The sequence below is a fragment of the Etheostoma cragini genome, chromosome 3 (genome assembly GCF_013103735.1).
Source record: "Etheostoma cragini isolate CJK2018 chromosome 3, CSU_Ecrag_1.0, whole genome shotgun sequence".
Lineage (NCBI taxonomy): Eukaryota > Metazoa > Chordata > Actinopteri > Perciformes > Percidae > Etheostoma > Etheostoma cragini.
The window spans coordinates 20,875,669-20,889,039 of NC_048409.1; the positions used below are offsets into that span (position 1 = coordinate 20,875,669).

At 38.9% G+C, this 13,371-nt stretch overlaps 2 protein-coding genes and 1 long non-coding RNA gene across 5 annotated transcripts; all 3 read left to right on the forward strand.

Moving 5' to 3' along the window:
- Nucleotides 1-890: 890 nt before the first annotated feature.
- LOC117942197 lies at nucleotides 891-6,757 on the forward strand. Of its 3 annotated transcripts, none has more exons than XM_034867540.1 (12): nucleotides 891-1,122; nucleotides 1,750-2,070; nucleotides 2,255-2,356; nucleotides 2,493-2,552; nucleotides 3,305-3,361; nucleotides 3,502-3,546; nucleotides 3,699-3,838; nucleotides 3,941-3,986; nucleotides 4,086-4,133; nucleotides 4,207-4,269; nucleotides 4,389-4,415; nucleotides 4,508-4,791. In XM_034867540.1, the coding sequence occupies exons 1-12, from the start codon at nucleotides 1,062-1,064 to the stop codon at nucleotides 4,564-4,566; spliced, it is 1,029 nt and encodes a 342-aa protein (XP_034723431.1). In that variant the 5' UTR covers nucleotides 891-1,061; the 3' UTR covers nucleotides 4,567-4,791. The 3 variants fall into 3 exon arrangements, 2 of the variants coding, with proteins under 2 accessions (XP_034723431.1, XP_034723430.1); XM_034867539.1 differs by having other exon boundaries at nucleotides 895-1,122; nucleotides 1,723-2,070; nucleotides 3,520-3,546; XR_004656091.1 differs by lacking the exons at nucleotides 891-1,122; nucleotides 1,750-2,070; nucleotides 2,255-2,356; ... (2 more) ...; nucleotides 3,502-3,546; nucleotides 3,699-3,838 and adding exons at nucleotides 5,502-5,623; nucleotides 5,718-5,816; nucleotides 5,911-6,128; ... (1 more) ...; nucleotides 6,381-6,514; nucleotides 6,638-6,757 and having other exon boundaries at nucleotides 3,864-3,986; nucleotides 4,389-5,397.
- Nucleotides 6,758-6,844: 87 nt separating this feature from the next.
- Nucleotides 6,845-7,539, forward strand: LOC117942198. The gene is made up of 3 exons (XR_004656092.1): nucleotides 6,845-7,069; nucleotides 7,182-7,244; nucleotides 7,365-7,539. It is a non-coding gene; the product is annotated as an uncharacterized LOC117942198 (long non-coding RNA).
- Nucleotides 7,540-7,869: 330 nt separating this feature from the next.
- Nucleotides 7,870-13,328, forward strand: dhx40 (DEAH (Asp-Glu-Ala-His) box polypeptide 40). Its single transcript, XM_034867541.1, has 17 exons — nucleotides 7,870-8,322; nucleotides 8,535-8,680; nucleotides 8,769-8,888; nucleotides 9,039-9,275; nucleotides 9,454-9,520; nucleotides 9,998-10,129; nucleotides 10,258-10,357; nucleotides 10,481-10,567; nucleotides 10,709-10,891; nucleotides 10,982-11,062; nucleotides 11,167-11,324; nucleotides 11,572-11,686; nucleotides 11,855-11,963; nucleotides 12,236-12,330; nucleotides 12,460-12,529; nucleotides 12,674-12,902; nucleotides 13,109-13,328. Exons 1-17 carry the CDS (start codon nucleotides 8,151-8,153, stop codon nucleotides 13,228-13,230), a joined length of 2,223 nt encoding a protein of 740 aa, XP_034723432.1. The 5' UTR covers nucleotides 7,870-8,150; the 3' UTR covers nucleotides 13,231-13,328.
- Nucleotides 13,329-13,371: the final 43 nt, after the last annotated feature.

The following is a 13,371-nucleotide window of genomic DNA, read 5'->3' on the forward strand; positions in this document are numbered from 1 at the left end:
TTTGTGTATCGTCCGCATAACTATGGTAACTTATTAGTTGTTTTCCATAATCTGAGCCAGTGGAAGCATGTATAGAAAACAGAAGAGGCCCCAGAACGGAGCGTTGGGGAACTCTGCATGTAATATTTAGCCAAAAAGTTCTCCCCATTCTTTAGGTAGGATTCAAATCAGTTTAGTAATGTGCCAGAAACGCCAAACCAGTTTTCCCAAGTAATATGTAATGATCAACCGTATCAAATGCAATACTAAGCTCAATTAATATTACGACTAAAATGCTGCCACCATCTGTGTTTAGGTGGTTGTCATTAAAGACTTTGATGAGAGCCGTCTCAGTGCTGTGGAGTGGTTGAAACCCAGACCTGAAGGCTGGAATGATTTTACATAAAAAACGGAAGGTTTGATACTAGCCTATAGTTGCTCATTAGTGACGTGTCTAGATTGTTCTTTTTTAAGAGTGGCTTGATTACTGCAGTTTTCAGGGCCTGTGGGAAGATTCCTGAAAGAAAAGACGTGTTCACAATCTGTAGAAGATCATGAGCCAAACAATTTAAAATATTTTTGAAAACACTTGTTGGTAGAATATCAAGACAATAGGAGAAGGTTTTCAGATGTTGTATTATGTCCTCCAGGTTTTAACGTTTGTTTGTTTGAAATTGCATCGAATTGGAATTATTTTTGCCTGAACACTGTGACAACACATATCCTGTACTTGATCACAACGCCCCTTTCTCCGGAAGCATCAACAGGACGTGGTCTGGAGGAGGCGTCATTTCAGGCCTTTTTCTCACAATCATCTACATGTTAATTGTGTAAAAATTAAATGTTTATCGATTTAAATTAAAATACTGTTAAAATAGTTGATGTGATCACCTTACAAGTTAATCAAGAAAAAAAGTTATGTCAAACATTTTGGCTGCCGTTCATGTGAAACTGAAAGACAGCAAAGCACTTTCAAAAATAACTAAATGACCCGTGATGGTCTTGTGATGTTATGCCGTGATGCTTAGAGCTTAGTGTGCAGCTTAACCACAGTGCTGTTCACACTGTACGAGTTGCTTACAATGACTGCTGACAGGTGGATCTTCCTTTTAGCTCTGTGCTTTATTTGTGTGTCTTCAAATGGTAAGTCCTTTTGTGAATAAAATTAGAGAATAAAAGTAAAATTTGTTAAAAATGTTCCATTCATAAAACTCTATCTCTTTTTCTACATTATAATTGTTGCTCCCCTTTTACATTATTCAGTCAATTTAAGTTCCTCAATCTTTGATTTCTCGTGCTTAAATATTTAAGTTGGCATACTTAGAGCCTGGCAAATCTGTTGACAACAAGACAAGATATTATTACTGGACTATGATATTAGTAGTAAATGATATGTCATATTTTTTATTCCCCCGCCCCCCTTCAAAACACAGTTTAATAATTCATCTAGTTATAATGGGCTGTCTTAACAATCTGTTTCAATGTTACATATGTTTTTAATCAGTGTCTTTAAAAAAGTTAAATTTAAAAAAATAATTCTGCTCAATTGTCTGCTTAAGTGTTACCCGTCTTACCCGTCACATTCAAAAAATGTATTCTGAGCCTTGACAATTCATTTAAAGATCTCCAGACAAATGTTTTAAATTTCTACAGTAATGAGGATGTTGGTACTCTTGGTTAATTTAGTATGCCATGAGAAACCTAAAGTTTAAACTTGTTCTTGTATTTGTCTTTCCTGTTAAGAAGAGCCTCACTTTGACAACTCTTGTGAGCAGAATTCCGATGATTGTGAGACGCACACACTCACTGCTGCACTTGGCTCCTCTGTGCTCCTGCCATGCAACTTTACAACAATTCAACTCAACTGGGTGTCCTGGGCCCATACTCTCAAGGGAGATCTGGTCCATATCAAATCTGAAGGTCGTATTATGTTCCTGGACCACAGGAATGGTCGGGTGAAAGTCTTTCCTAATCAGGGCTCAAAGGGGAACTACTCCATCTTCATCGATAAACTTAACAACTCTGACATGGGGTGTTATCACTGTAAGCAGGGTCGTGACTGTCTTCAAGTGGAGTTGGTTGCTGAAAGAGGTAGGGGATTTCTGTTTGAAGGTTTTAAGATAATGCTTTCTCAAATACTGAGCAGCAGGCTGTGCAGAAACATGCAGCCTCAATCCTTTCCATGGTCACAAACCTCCCCCATGAGAGAGGACAAGTGAATGAGTTAGAGTTTTCTGTGAAATACATATTTGTTAAAACACAACTTATAACGCAGATGCTCGGAGTGAAAAGATGAGGCTACAGATTTTCATCAGTGCTGGTGTGGCTGCTTTGATCCTGCTGAGCGTCAGTGGCTACTGCTGCACCAAGTGCAAATGTAAGTATTTGCTCAGTCTTGCACTCTCAGTCTACACAGATGATAAGACAAAAGTTTATGATTTGTTAGTTTATTTGATGGATGGATGGATTGAGTGGTTATTTAAAAAAATGTATTATTAAACTTTTTCTTTCAGTGTGTTGCAATTACAGAAAGCAGTATAATACGAACAATCCTGAAGGTGCAGGCACTGACGGTAAGCAACAATTTCACAATTTGCTTTTTAAAGTCAAGGCAACTTTATTGTCCTTGAGGGGAAATGGTTTGTACAGCCAGCAGACACATTTAAGGACAAGACACAACAATACAGCAAAACATGAAATCCCACAGTATCTAAAACATTAGATTAATCTTCTGTACGATCTTTCTCGGTACATAGATACTTTTACATTAGACCCCTGGAATATACTGTGCAGTAGGCTTACAGTACTGTACAGTATAGCCAATTAAGGCATCTTAAATCCGAATTAAGTTGTAAGTATCTTTTAAAATTATTTAAATAGATATTAACATCACTGAAAATGTTGGCTACACAAAAGAGCACATTGGCAAAGTCAGTGATGAATAGCATAGCAAATACACAAGAATTAACATTCTTTTTTCAAATTAATAGTTATTTTTGGTTGCACGTCCATGTTGTTTAAATTGTGAGCAACCTATAATCACGTTAGCTTTGGAGATGTAATTGAGAGATAATCTAAATTTCTAACACCGATGATATCTCCCACAAATGTCAACAAACGTTTGGTAAAATCATTAGTTTAGTTTTATAAGACTTTGAACAGAGCCAGGTTGGTTATTTTTCCCCGTTTCTGATCTATAAAAGGACTTGTTTCTGACTTTGTGCAAAGCTGAGCTAACCTGCTGCTAGCTGTAGCCTTGTCTTTACAAGATTAATATGAGACAAAACTATTCCTTTAAGTTGCTTCATGTATTGTCCCACTGCAGGTGTCAGTGCTACACCTGTGGAAACAGATAGAGTGCCTGTAGAGTTGCAGCAGAGAGGTAATCTCAATAACAACACAAAAACACACACGTCATGTAACTGGTAATATTAACAGTATGTATATGTTATGCAGTAAGTAAGTTAATGACGACAAGTAATGTGTCTGTTGTGTTTTCTTGAAAAGCAGTAGTGTTCATAGTGTTTCCTTTTCCCACAGTAGCAGCCAATGATCATCTTGTTTATGGTGCGTTCACACAGCTCTACTTCTTTCTTTGATTCTTTCTTACCATGTCATCTATTGATTCACCTTGTTAAAAAGCTACTGTCTTTGTTTTCCCACCTAAAACCTCACGATTGTCTGAGTCCATATTTAAGTGTATCTTTTCTAAATATCAGAAAATGATGACCAAGGCCCATCCAAACAGCAGGGTGACCCCACCAGAAATTATTGCAGTCCGACATCAGGTGTTCTGCCTGATCCGCAAGGGACTCAACCCATTCAAAGTGCCAGTGGGATTTATCCAAACTTGAACCAGTTTGAGTGGATGGATCCTCTCAATCTATCAGGTGTTCGGCCTGATCCGCAAGGGACTCAACCCGTTCAAAATGCCACTGGGATTTGTCCAAACTTGAACCAGTTTGAGAGGATGGAAAATCAGAGAAAAAAACAGAGATTTCATCAAGGTGCTTAACATTCAGCTGAATCACTGCTCTTTATATTACTGGTTACTCTTATTATCTTGAAAAACTGGAGTAACTGAGTCCTATCTCTCACCTCTTCAGAGCTCTTCAGCAGATTACGGCAAGCAAGTGTCAGTCGGCATTATTACGGTAATATATTCGTCTTTTTATTTTCCTCATTTTGACGCTGTCAGGAATTTCACTTAATAATTTCCTTACACAGTTAACCAAAGTGAAATCAACCAGCAACAAGCCATGCCAACTCAGGTGAAGAATCATCCCAAAGGTATTCTGATTTCATTTATCAAAACGATTTAGCCTATCTGTTTGTCAGAATAAATAGCCCGATGCAGAAACATCTCTCACATCAATCACTTATTAATCACGTATTTTGTTTTGCATCAGGTCGGGGGAAGAAGAAAGCCAAAGAAAGTGAGTGCTGAAATCACCTGTGGAGAGCTTTCGTGAAGAAATAATACTGTGTGCTCAACCGCTCTCCCATTTCTCTGTTGTTTCATTGTCAGAAGCTGAATGCAAAAACCCAATTTACAACAGGAGTACAGACCAGCTCAACCATCTATAGAGAGAGTAAAGGCGATTTTCAACAGCTGTTGAGATATTTTTGGTATCAACATCCTTTTGAATGACGGTTTTGAAATTGCTTTTTTTCCACTTACATATATCTGATAGATATCTTATTATATTTGTTTGCTGTATCATTGCACTGCATTTCCTGTACATGTAATAGACAATGAGTAATTGCTGTTTGGTTATGACTATCAAATAAAGATCTTCACAGACAAATCGAGACATAGTCTATACATGTTTTAAATGAGACAAACCTGTGCATGTACGATGTGTTGAATGCATCTGAGAAGCAAAACAGTACATTTTTGGCCATAGAAATTGCTTTAAACTTTTGGTTTGACTTGACTTACTTGATTTTGCAGACAAAATGAAAGCCTTTTGTTGTATTCACAAACCAAACTACATTCACAGCTACAGACAATTTAGAATCTCAGTTTCACCTGCATGTCTTTTAATTGTGGAAGGATACAGGGAGAAAGGCCCCAGAAACTGATTTAAACACAGTACCCTCATGCTGTGAGGCAACAGAGAGTTGCTTTTACTCTGAGAGTTGTGCCAATTAAGTGAAATAAGAAGCAGCTGCTCCACCTGTCAGAGTACTCAGTATCCAAAAATGGGGATCACAGTAAAGACTGCATTTTGGTAACATTTGTTTTGTTAGTACTGCTGCTTTTGAAAGGTGAAGCCCATGCTGCTTCAAAACTATTTAAAGCAGCAGTTGCTAACACTATGAATAATGATACATTTATTTGCCATGGTGGGTTCATCTCTGTTTACATATCAAAGGTGCAATATGCTGGTCTTCCTTTCACCATTTATGTTCAAGGTAAGTCTGATACTAAAAACAAATGATGATCAATGATAAGTAGCTTGAATACATAGCTTTGAGGTGTTTACTATGCCCTTATTTGTGCCCAAAATAACACACAGATGATTGCAGCGCATATTACCAAGCCATCGCTGTTGCAAAGCAGTGCCACTACTTTCTTGGAGAAATTGACACCTTTATTTACCTAACAGTTGCTTCCCATGGATGTTTTGTGAGAAGACATGTAAGCTGAAACATATCTTCAGCTTGTCTGTCTATTTTTAATGCAAATTTAAACAATAGTTTTTCATGTTCTAATCTTATCCTACGTATAATAGAGATACACGACAAACCTGACTGTTGTCATCATGGCACTTGCAGACAAGGGACGGTTTAAAATTGTCAATACCGCTCATCTGTGCGAGGAAAAACTAAAGGTATCAATTCTACAAGCACAGATAAATGCCATGACAGTGTGTATGTAGTTTATTAATAATAATATAATGATTCTTAGTGTTTGTTTTGTTACAGAGGTGAACAAAAATGATGATCCACTGATCTCTAGAATTCTTTCCTGCAACGAAGCCGGGTTCAACATCACAATCCCTCAGAATGCCACGGTCCCCCCTGAGAACCTGGATGCAGTCTGGATCCCTTCCAGCAAAAGCCACAACTGAAAACCCAAAAAACAATCCAAGGATGCCATCACTTTCAGCTTTCCATCTACTGATTGTGGCACTCAGTCTGTGGTAAATGTAAATAGATCACATCCACAGTCTTGAGACGTTATGTTTGTGACTAACTATAACAAGTTTGGTTATGTGTTACAGATAGCAGATGGGGGGGTAACTCACTGGGTCAACATTGAAGTGAAACAAGATCTGCGGAAGGGCTCTATTTTTCGTGACACTCCTTTCCAGTAAGAAATGGGGGACAAAAAAAAAAGTTCCACTTCAGCTTTTTGAAGGTAATGGACACTCATTTACATTTTCTTCTTTTAGTTGTACTGTGCAGTGTAGCTTTGTGCTCGCAGAAACTACTCAACTGGGCGCCAGGGTTCAGGGTGAAAGATCTGAGAACATGTCAACATTGAAGAATAAGGGAATACTGAGGACTGAAATGAGGTTTGCCAAAGGTCAAGTTTTTGCTTTTTACTCCTAATTTTTACTTTTATTGTTCATGAAACTCAGTTTGTCTAAATTTGTATATGTATGTTTTTATGCAGGCTTTTTTTTCTTTTTTAATCTTTCATCTACAGACTCCAATTGCAATTCTTTCTATTCCTCTCAAGATCCTCCATTAGTAACTGTGCTTGGCGAGCCTGTGTATGTGGAGGTCTTTGTTCTCAAACATGTGAATGACAATTTAGTGCTGCTGCTGGAAGACTGCTGGGCAACACCGCTTAAAAACCCAAATGACTGAGAGATGGAACCTACTTGTTAAAGGATGGATTCACAAGAAATTACCAGAAATGTTACCTTTTTTTTATCATCCAAAAGTTAATTACATGTAAACATCTTGGTCCATACTTTGATCAACCAAAACTCCTCTTTGTATCAAATTCAGATGTCCTTTCAGTGGTGATAGGCATAGAACTGTTGCCAGTGAGGAGTGGAAATACCCTACTCTTCATAAATGGTTTGTGGTAAAGCTGTTCTCATTTGGGAAGCCCCCAACATCTGAAAACCCGGTATGTAAGACAACGTAAAAACAAAACGAAAAGAGAAAATATATGTTTTCTGAACATTTCTGGTATATTTTGGCCTTATCGATTTGTTTTACTATTGAATGTTCTCCTACAGGTATTTTCCACTGTGATATAATGATCTGTAAAGGACCAGATTGCTTACAGTCTTGCAACAATAGTAAGTTACGTTGCAGCCTATTGATCTGTTCAGTCTGAATCTTGGCTTATTGATTTATTCATTGATTTATTGCTAATATGTAACTCTGAACAATTGTCTCTGTTTTTACGTGTCTTACAGGAAGGAAGTCAATTAAGACGAAGCACACCAGGGCCAGGACAGAGTATTCACTACATCTCTGGTGGGCCTTCTCTTTATCTACTGTAAACAACCAAGTTATATTTGGACGCACAACTGAGAGGTTCAGTGGATGACTGTCTATGATTTGTAATGAAAAAAATCAAGCCTTTTCAGATGTTAGCAATTGTCTTTGGGTAGTGGGAGTAGGACGTTTTCTGGCACTTGTTTATTTTGGGTGGTTGTGGAAAAAATCTATAATGGTTGGTGGGCTCAAAGTGAAGACCTCAGGAGACAATTAATTTGAGTAACTTTTTATTTATTTTTGTTTTACATCCACCAATGATAAGTTCATTAGAATAGACTTGTTTATGCACGTGTGTTACGAGAGAGAGACAGAAATATAAATAAAGCTTGATTTAAAAAAAAAAAGAAAAGAAATCCAGCCAGACTTTTATTGTGGTGGAAGAACTTCGGTCATGTGCCCGCTGCTCGACCAATACAAACGCTGAATGGGTTAGTTTGCGGAAGTTATTGAGCGAGCGTGTTGCTCGTTCTCATTTCTTCTTATTTTCTTTAGCTCGCTCTCTGTGGTTATTTTAATACATCAGTTTTTGTGTTTGGTTTGAAACGACAGAGAAACATGAAAGGAGTCATTCATTGTAAAATGTAATCCCGTCTGTGGGCAAAGAACACCGACTTCAACGTGTTCCGCATGATGCACATCGGTATCCGTTTCGTCCTTTGAGCTCCTCACACTGTTATCTGCTGGTAAAGCTAACATTACTCATGTCCAAATCAACGAGATTGCATTCAAAAGAAAATGAGTCCGAACACCTGCCGATCTATCAGCACAAAGCCAAACTGATCCAGGCTGTCAAAGACAGCACTTTCCTGGTGGTGACCGGCGAGACTGGCAGCGGGAAAACCACGCAACTTCCAAAGTACCTGCATCAAGCAGGTAAGCTGTAATTTTGATGTCCTGTCCCTTTACATATAAAGTTAACGTTAATGCTAAACACAAACTGGATAGATCTACACTGACACACGCGTTTATGCTCCTACACTTGAATACGTTTTTTTTGGGGTAAAGCATCAGCGGCATATGTGAATTAGGATAGTTATGATAAATGAGCACTGGATTTTAATATATCACTTCTCATTTTTGTGTAGGTCTTTGTAAAGATGGCAAAATTGGCATCACACAGCCCCGCCGGGTGGCTGCCATCACAGTGGCCCAGAGGGTAGCCCAAGAGATGGAGTGCAATCTGGGTAGAGAGGTTGGCTACCAAGTACGCTTTGATGACTGCACATCACAGGTGAGAGGCAAAGAGGATTCATCCCCTGTTCAAAATACAACATTCATTGTAACTATCTAACATAAATATGTGACTATGTTTGAGCCAGAGCACCGTGGTGAAGTACATGACAGACGGATGTTTGCTCAGAGAGATCCTAGCAGATCCTGTACTTTCTCAGTACAGTGTTGTAGTCTTGGATGAAGTCCACGAACGCAGCCTTAACACAGTGAGTCAATATGACATTGTCCCAATATCAATGACATTTATCATTTCTGCACTATAGCAGTAAGATGTACACAGATGGTCAGCATACAATATTGACTTCTTTCTGTCAGTCTGTCAATGCACACTTTGAGTGAATGTTTATTTGTTGCAGGATATTCTCCTGGGGTTACTGAAGAAAATGTTCTCCAACCCTGCTAAGGCCCCCAGGGGCCGATCCTTCCCTTTGAAGGTGGTGGTGATGTCCGCCACCTTGGAAACTGACAAACTTTCAGCTTTTCTTGGTGGCTGTCCCATCTTTGCTATCCCAGGGAGGGCTTTTCCTGTCAGCTGCACATTTGGTTTTGCTGTAGGACCTAAAGACATAGAGAGCACTGGTTATGCAAAAGAGGTACTGAGTTTTAACTTTGAGTCAGGTGTTTTTTTTTCTTCTTTATTCTTAGGATGTTACAGGAACAAAAACATTTACTTGAACTTTGTTTAAAAACTTAACAATAATTACCTGTTGATCAAGTTTGTGTGTTTTATAGCTTGATGTGTATTGTTGCCCTTCATCTTTTGCTCCTTAGGTTGTCAAAGTGGCCCTTGATGTGCATACCAGTGAAATGGCTGGGGATATTCTTGTGTTTTTGACAGGTAAGTCATAATAAAGCCGTCTATAGCTACGATGTTTCACTTCCGGGATTTCTCCGGTGCTGCAGGAAATCCTGCGGGATGCATGTCTTATCGGTGATGTCCGTTTCCTTCCGCTTTCTTTGTGTTGGAATTTTAAACTCCGATTTATGACAATTATGGTTAACTCTCCTCAGATCTCTGCAGGGTGAATCCAGACAGCTAGCTAGACTATCTGTCCAATCTGTTTTCTTTCGAACAACTAAAACAACTTTTGAACTTACACGTTCCACCAAAACAAGATACTTCCTGTCGCCCATGACGACTGTGATTGGTTTAAAGAAATGCCAATTAATCAGAGAAAATATTTTTCTCTGATCCTGGAATGCTGTGTGGACTAGCCAGACCCTGAGCTCTGGCAATGCAAGAGTATAATTATGAAGGTTATAGTATATCTTAACCCTGACAAAATCAGTCACATTTATTCTCCATATTTGACAGGTCAGTCAGAGATTGAGCGAGCTTGTGACTTGTTATATGAAAAAGCTGAGTCTATTGATTACCGCTACGATGTTCAGGACCAAACAGTGGAGGGCCTTCTTATTTTGCCTCTTTATGGATCCATGCCCACTGGTAAATGCATAAAACAGCAGTTACATCCTAATTAAGATTCAAACTGTTTTTCCAGATGAAGTTAATCTTTTTGCTTGTGACAATACTGCAAAAGTTAAAAACATTTATTATTTATGGTCTCGTCATAGATCAACAGAGGCAGATCTTTCAGCCTCCACCTGCAGGAATAAGGAAGTGTGTAGTGGCCACAAACATTGCAGCAACATCTCTCACCATCAATGGAATAAAGTGAGTGGTGCCTGTGGTTATTAGGTGACCACTAGGCTGCATTTATCCAATATACAACATTGACTTGTGTTTTATTGACATCATTTAAATATTTCACGTTCACAACATTCTTCTCCCATTAAGGTACATCATAGATAGCGGGTTTGTGAAGCAACTCAACCACAACTCAAGGGTGGGCATGGATATCTTGGAGGTGGTGCCTATTTCAAAGTAAGTTCTTGAAGAAATAATTAACATGTCATTTGAACCTGCAATTTATTGTTAGTAATATTCCTGCTAACACCCGTGCCATGTAAAAAGCATATCAACAAACTTTTGGACTGGATTTCCTTATTTTTTTTCTGTGATTAGGAGCGAGGCTCAGCAGAGAGCCGGCCGTGCTGGAAGAACTTCAGCCGGTAAGTGCTTTCGAATCTACACTAAGGAATTCTGGGAGAAGAGCATGCCTGAATATACAGTTCCGGAAATCCAGAGGACAAGTCTAACTGCGGTGATACTCACACTCAAGTGCCTGGGCGTTCATGATGTCATTAGGTACCCTGATGCCTATTCTGAATTTGTTTGCTTTCTTATACTTACTAAAATGTTGTATGTTGTCTTTACCTTTTGAGTTGTTGTTTTTAGGTTCCCTTATCTAGACTGTCCAGAGGAACGGTTTATTCTTGAGGCATTAAAACAGCTCTACCAATTTGATGCCATTGATAGGTAAGTGGTTATACCTGTTGACTTCCAAGCACGAGCTGTAGTGGCTTTATGTAACTCTTTGTGAAACTTCATGAGCTCCTATCTGTCTGGTGTGTTGGCTGTAGGAGAGGTAGAGTGACCCCGCTGGGGGAGCTGATGGTGGAGTTCCCCCTGCACCCAGGCCTTACCAGGGCCGTGCTCAAAGCCGCGTCGCTCGGCTGTCAGGACCTGCTGCTCCCCGTGGCCGCCATGCTGTCCGTAGAGAACATTTTTATCAGGCCAGGTCAGCATTTCCCCTTTAAAGCTACCTTTTAAAGGGGAACAAAAAGCATCTGAGAAAAACGGAGCTTACACAAAAATTGTATTCCATAATATTTGGTTTATATTAAAGGAATTGTTTAGTAGCATGTCACTTAAATATAGAGGCAAGGAAGTTTTGAATTATTTACGGACATGTTGGTTTAGTGAATGTGTCAGGAAATGACACATGCTGAGAAGTGTAGTGTTGAGACCTCTCTTCCTGCCTGCAGGCCACCCTGAGAAGCAGAAAGAGGCAGATAAAAAGCACAGAGCGCTGGCGGCCAAGAGCGGCAGTATGAATGACTTTGCTACTCTCCTCAGTGTGTTTCAGTCATGTAAATCCAGGTAAAGAACTTTACTGATTAATGCAACAAGGTGCATTAACATTGTTTTTATTTGTGTGTGTGTGCAAAGAAATGTCAGTGTTATTCTATCAGGTGCCATGTATTCAGGATTTTATACTGCATAATAAAATATAGTTTTAAGTGTGAGCCTTTGTCCTCCACCCTGCAGTGAAAGACCCTCAGCCTGGTGTAAGGATAATTGGATCCACTGGAGGGCGCTGAAGTCGGCCTTTAGTGTGGAGACTCAGTTGAGAGAGATCCTCCTCCGCCTCCAACAGGTACAGCAGTTTAAATCACCAAGTCAAGCATGCTGTGTATCCATGCCCTGCTTCATATTGCTGTAAATATTACAACTGTAATGCAACATGCTGCCTATTTAATATTAGCTGTTATAGACCATGCTTGGTCCTTACACAAATATTGCACTTGAATAATTGTAATGGACCTCTTGCAGATCACTGGGCTCAGATGTTCAACTTGTCATTTATTGTTTTGTTTGCCAACACACTGCTATGATCATTAATTTGAGTATGATCCTTTTTCCTTTCAGAAGAAAGATTTCCCTGTGGAGACATTTGATGGCAATAAGAGTGAACTCTTCAGACGGTGTCTGTGTACAGGATACTTTACCAACGTTGCCAGAAGGTATCCCCTAAGTTAATTTAAAATGGTCCATATTCAGCTCTTGTTTGGGATTATTTTTTATTTCATAGTAATGTCAGTTATTGCTGGTTGTGAATAATTAAGTCCTTTTTTTTTTTTCACCCCACATAGGTCCGTTGGAAGAGTGTTTTGCACAATGGATGGCCATGGATCCATGGTTCACGTTCATCCATCATCATCGGTAAATGCATTAAAAAAATAATAATAGCAGTAAGAATAATAAAACACAGTTTTCATAGAGGACACAATTTTGTTTGGAACCAAAGCTTTCATACTTACAAACATACTGATTTATCCTTTAATCATAATCCCTTGTTGCTCTAAGCTGTTTGACCAGGAGGATGAGCTGAACTGGGTCATTTTCCACGATGTGCTGGTGACCTCACGGGTGTACATCAGGACTGTGTGTCCTATTCGATACGAGTGGGTGAAGGACTTATTACCTAAACTCCATGAGGTGGATATCTATGAGCTGAGTGGTGTGGCGAGAGAAGAAGTGACTGATGAGGAGATGATAAAATGGGAGACCAGGGAAGCTGCCAAAAGACAAGCAGGTTTGCAAAATTAATTTATGTGTAAATAAATATATATAAATTGTGGTGTTGTAAAGATCAATGGTCCCTGCTATGATGATAAATAAAATGACTGAAACTAAGCAACACACAGGGTGCATTTAAAGGCACTTGAGCGTGATGATGTTAATTGTTTTACAGAGTGAATGAAGTATACCAAACCAAATGATAACCTTGTTTTTTTTCAGAGGTTTCTGTTGAGGATGTCATGAAAAAACTGGAGAAGCGAAACAATGAAACCACTGTCAGTGATGCTCGTGCTCGCTACCTGCAAAGAAAGCAACAAAGACAACAAAATAAAGCTCTTTGACAAAAAGCAAATGTTTTTGAGGATGTGGTTCATATAATATATCACAAAGGAGCATTTTTGAAAAATATATGAATAATACACATTTGTTACATTTATAACATTGCCTCTTTCTTCTTTAATGCCTCCGCTTTACATACAATG

Coding starts and splice junctions, on each gene's coding strand:
- LOC117942197 (XM_034867539.1), top strand. CDS start 1,062: ATGACTGCTGACAGGTGGATCTTCCTTTTAGCTCTGTGCTTTATTTGT. Junction 2,071..2,254: donor GGAGTTGGTTGCTGAAAGAG/GTAGGGGATTTC, acceptor CTTATAACGCAG/ATGCTCGGAGTGAAAAGATG. Junction 4,270..4,388: donor GGTGAAGAATCATCCCAAAG/GTATTCTGATTT, acceptor GTTTTGCATCAG/GTCGGGGGAAGAAGAAAGCC.
- dhx40 (XM_034867541.1), top strand. CDS start 8,151: ATGTCCAAATCAACGAGATTGCATTCAAAAGAAAATGAGTCCGAACAC. Junction 10,892..10,981: donor GGCGTTCATGATGTCATTAG/GTACCCTGATGC, acceptor TGTTGTTTTTAG/GTTCCCTTATCTAGACTGTC. Junction 11,687..11,854: donor TTTCAGTCATGTAAATCCAG/GTAAAGAACTTT, acceptor TCCACCCTGCAG/TGAAAGACCCTCAGCCTGGT.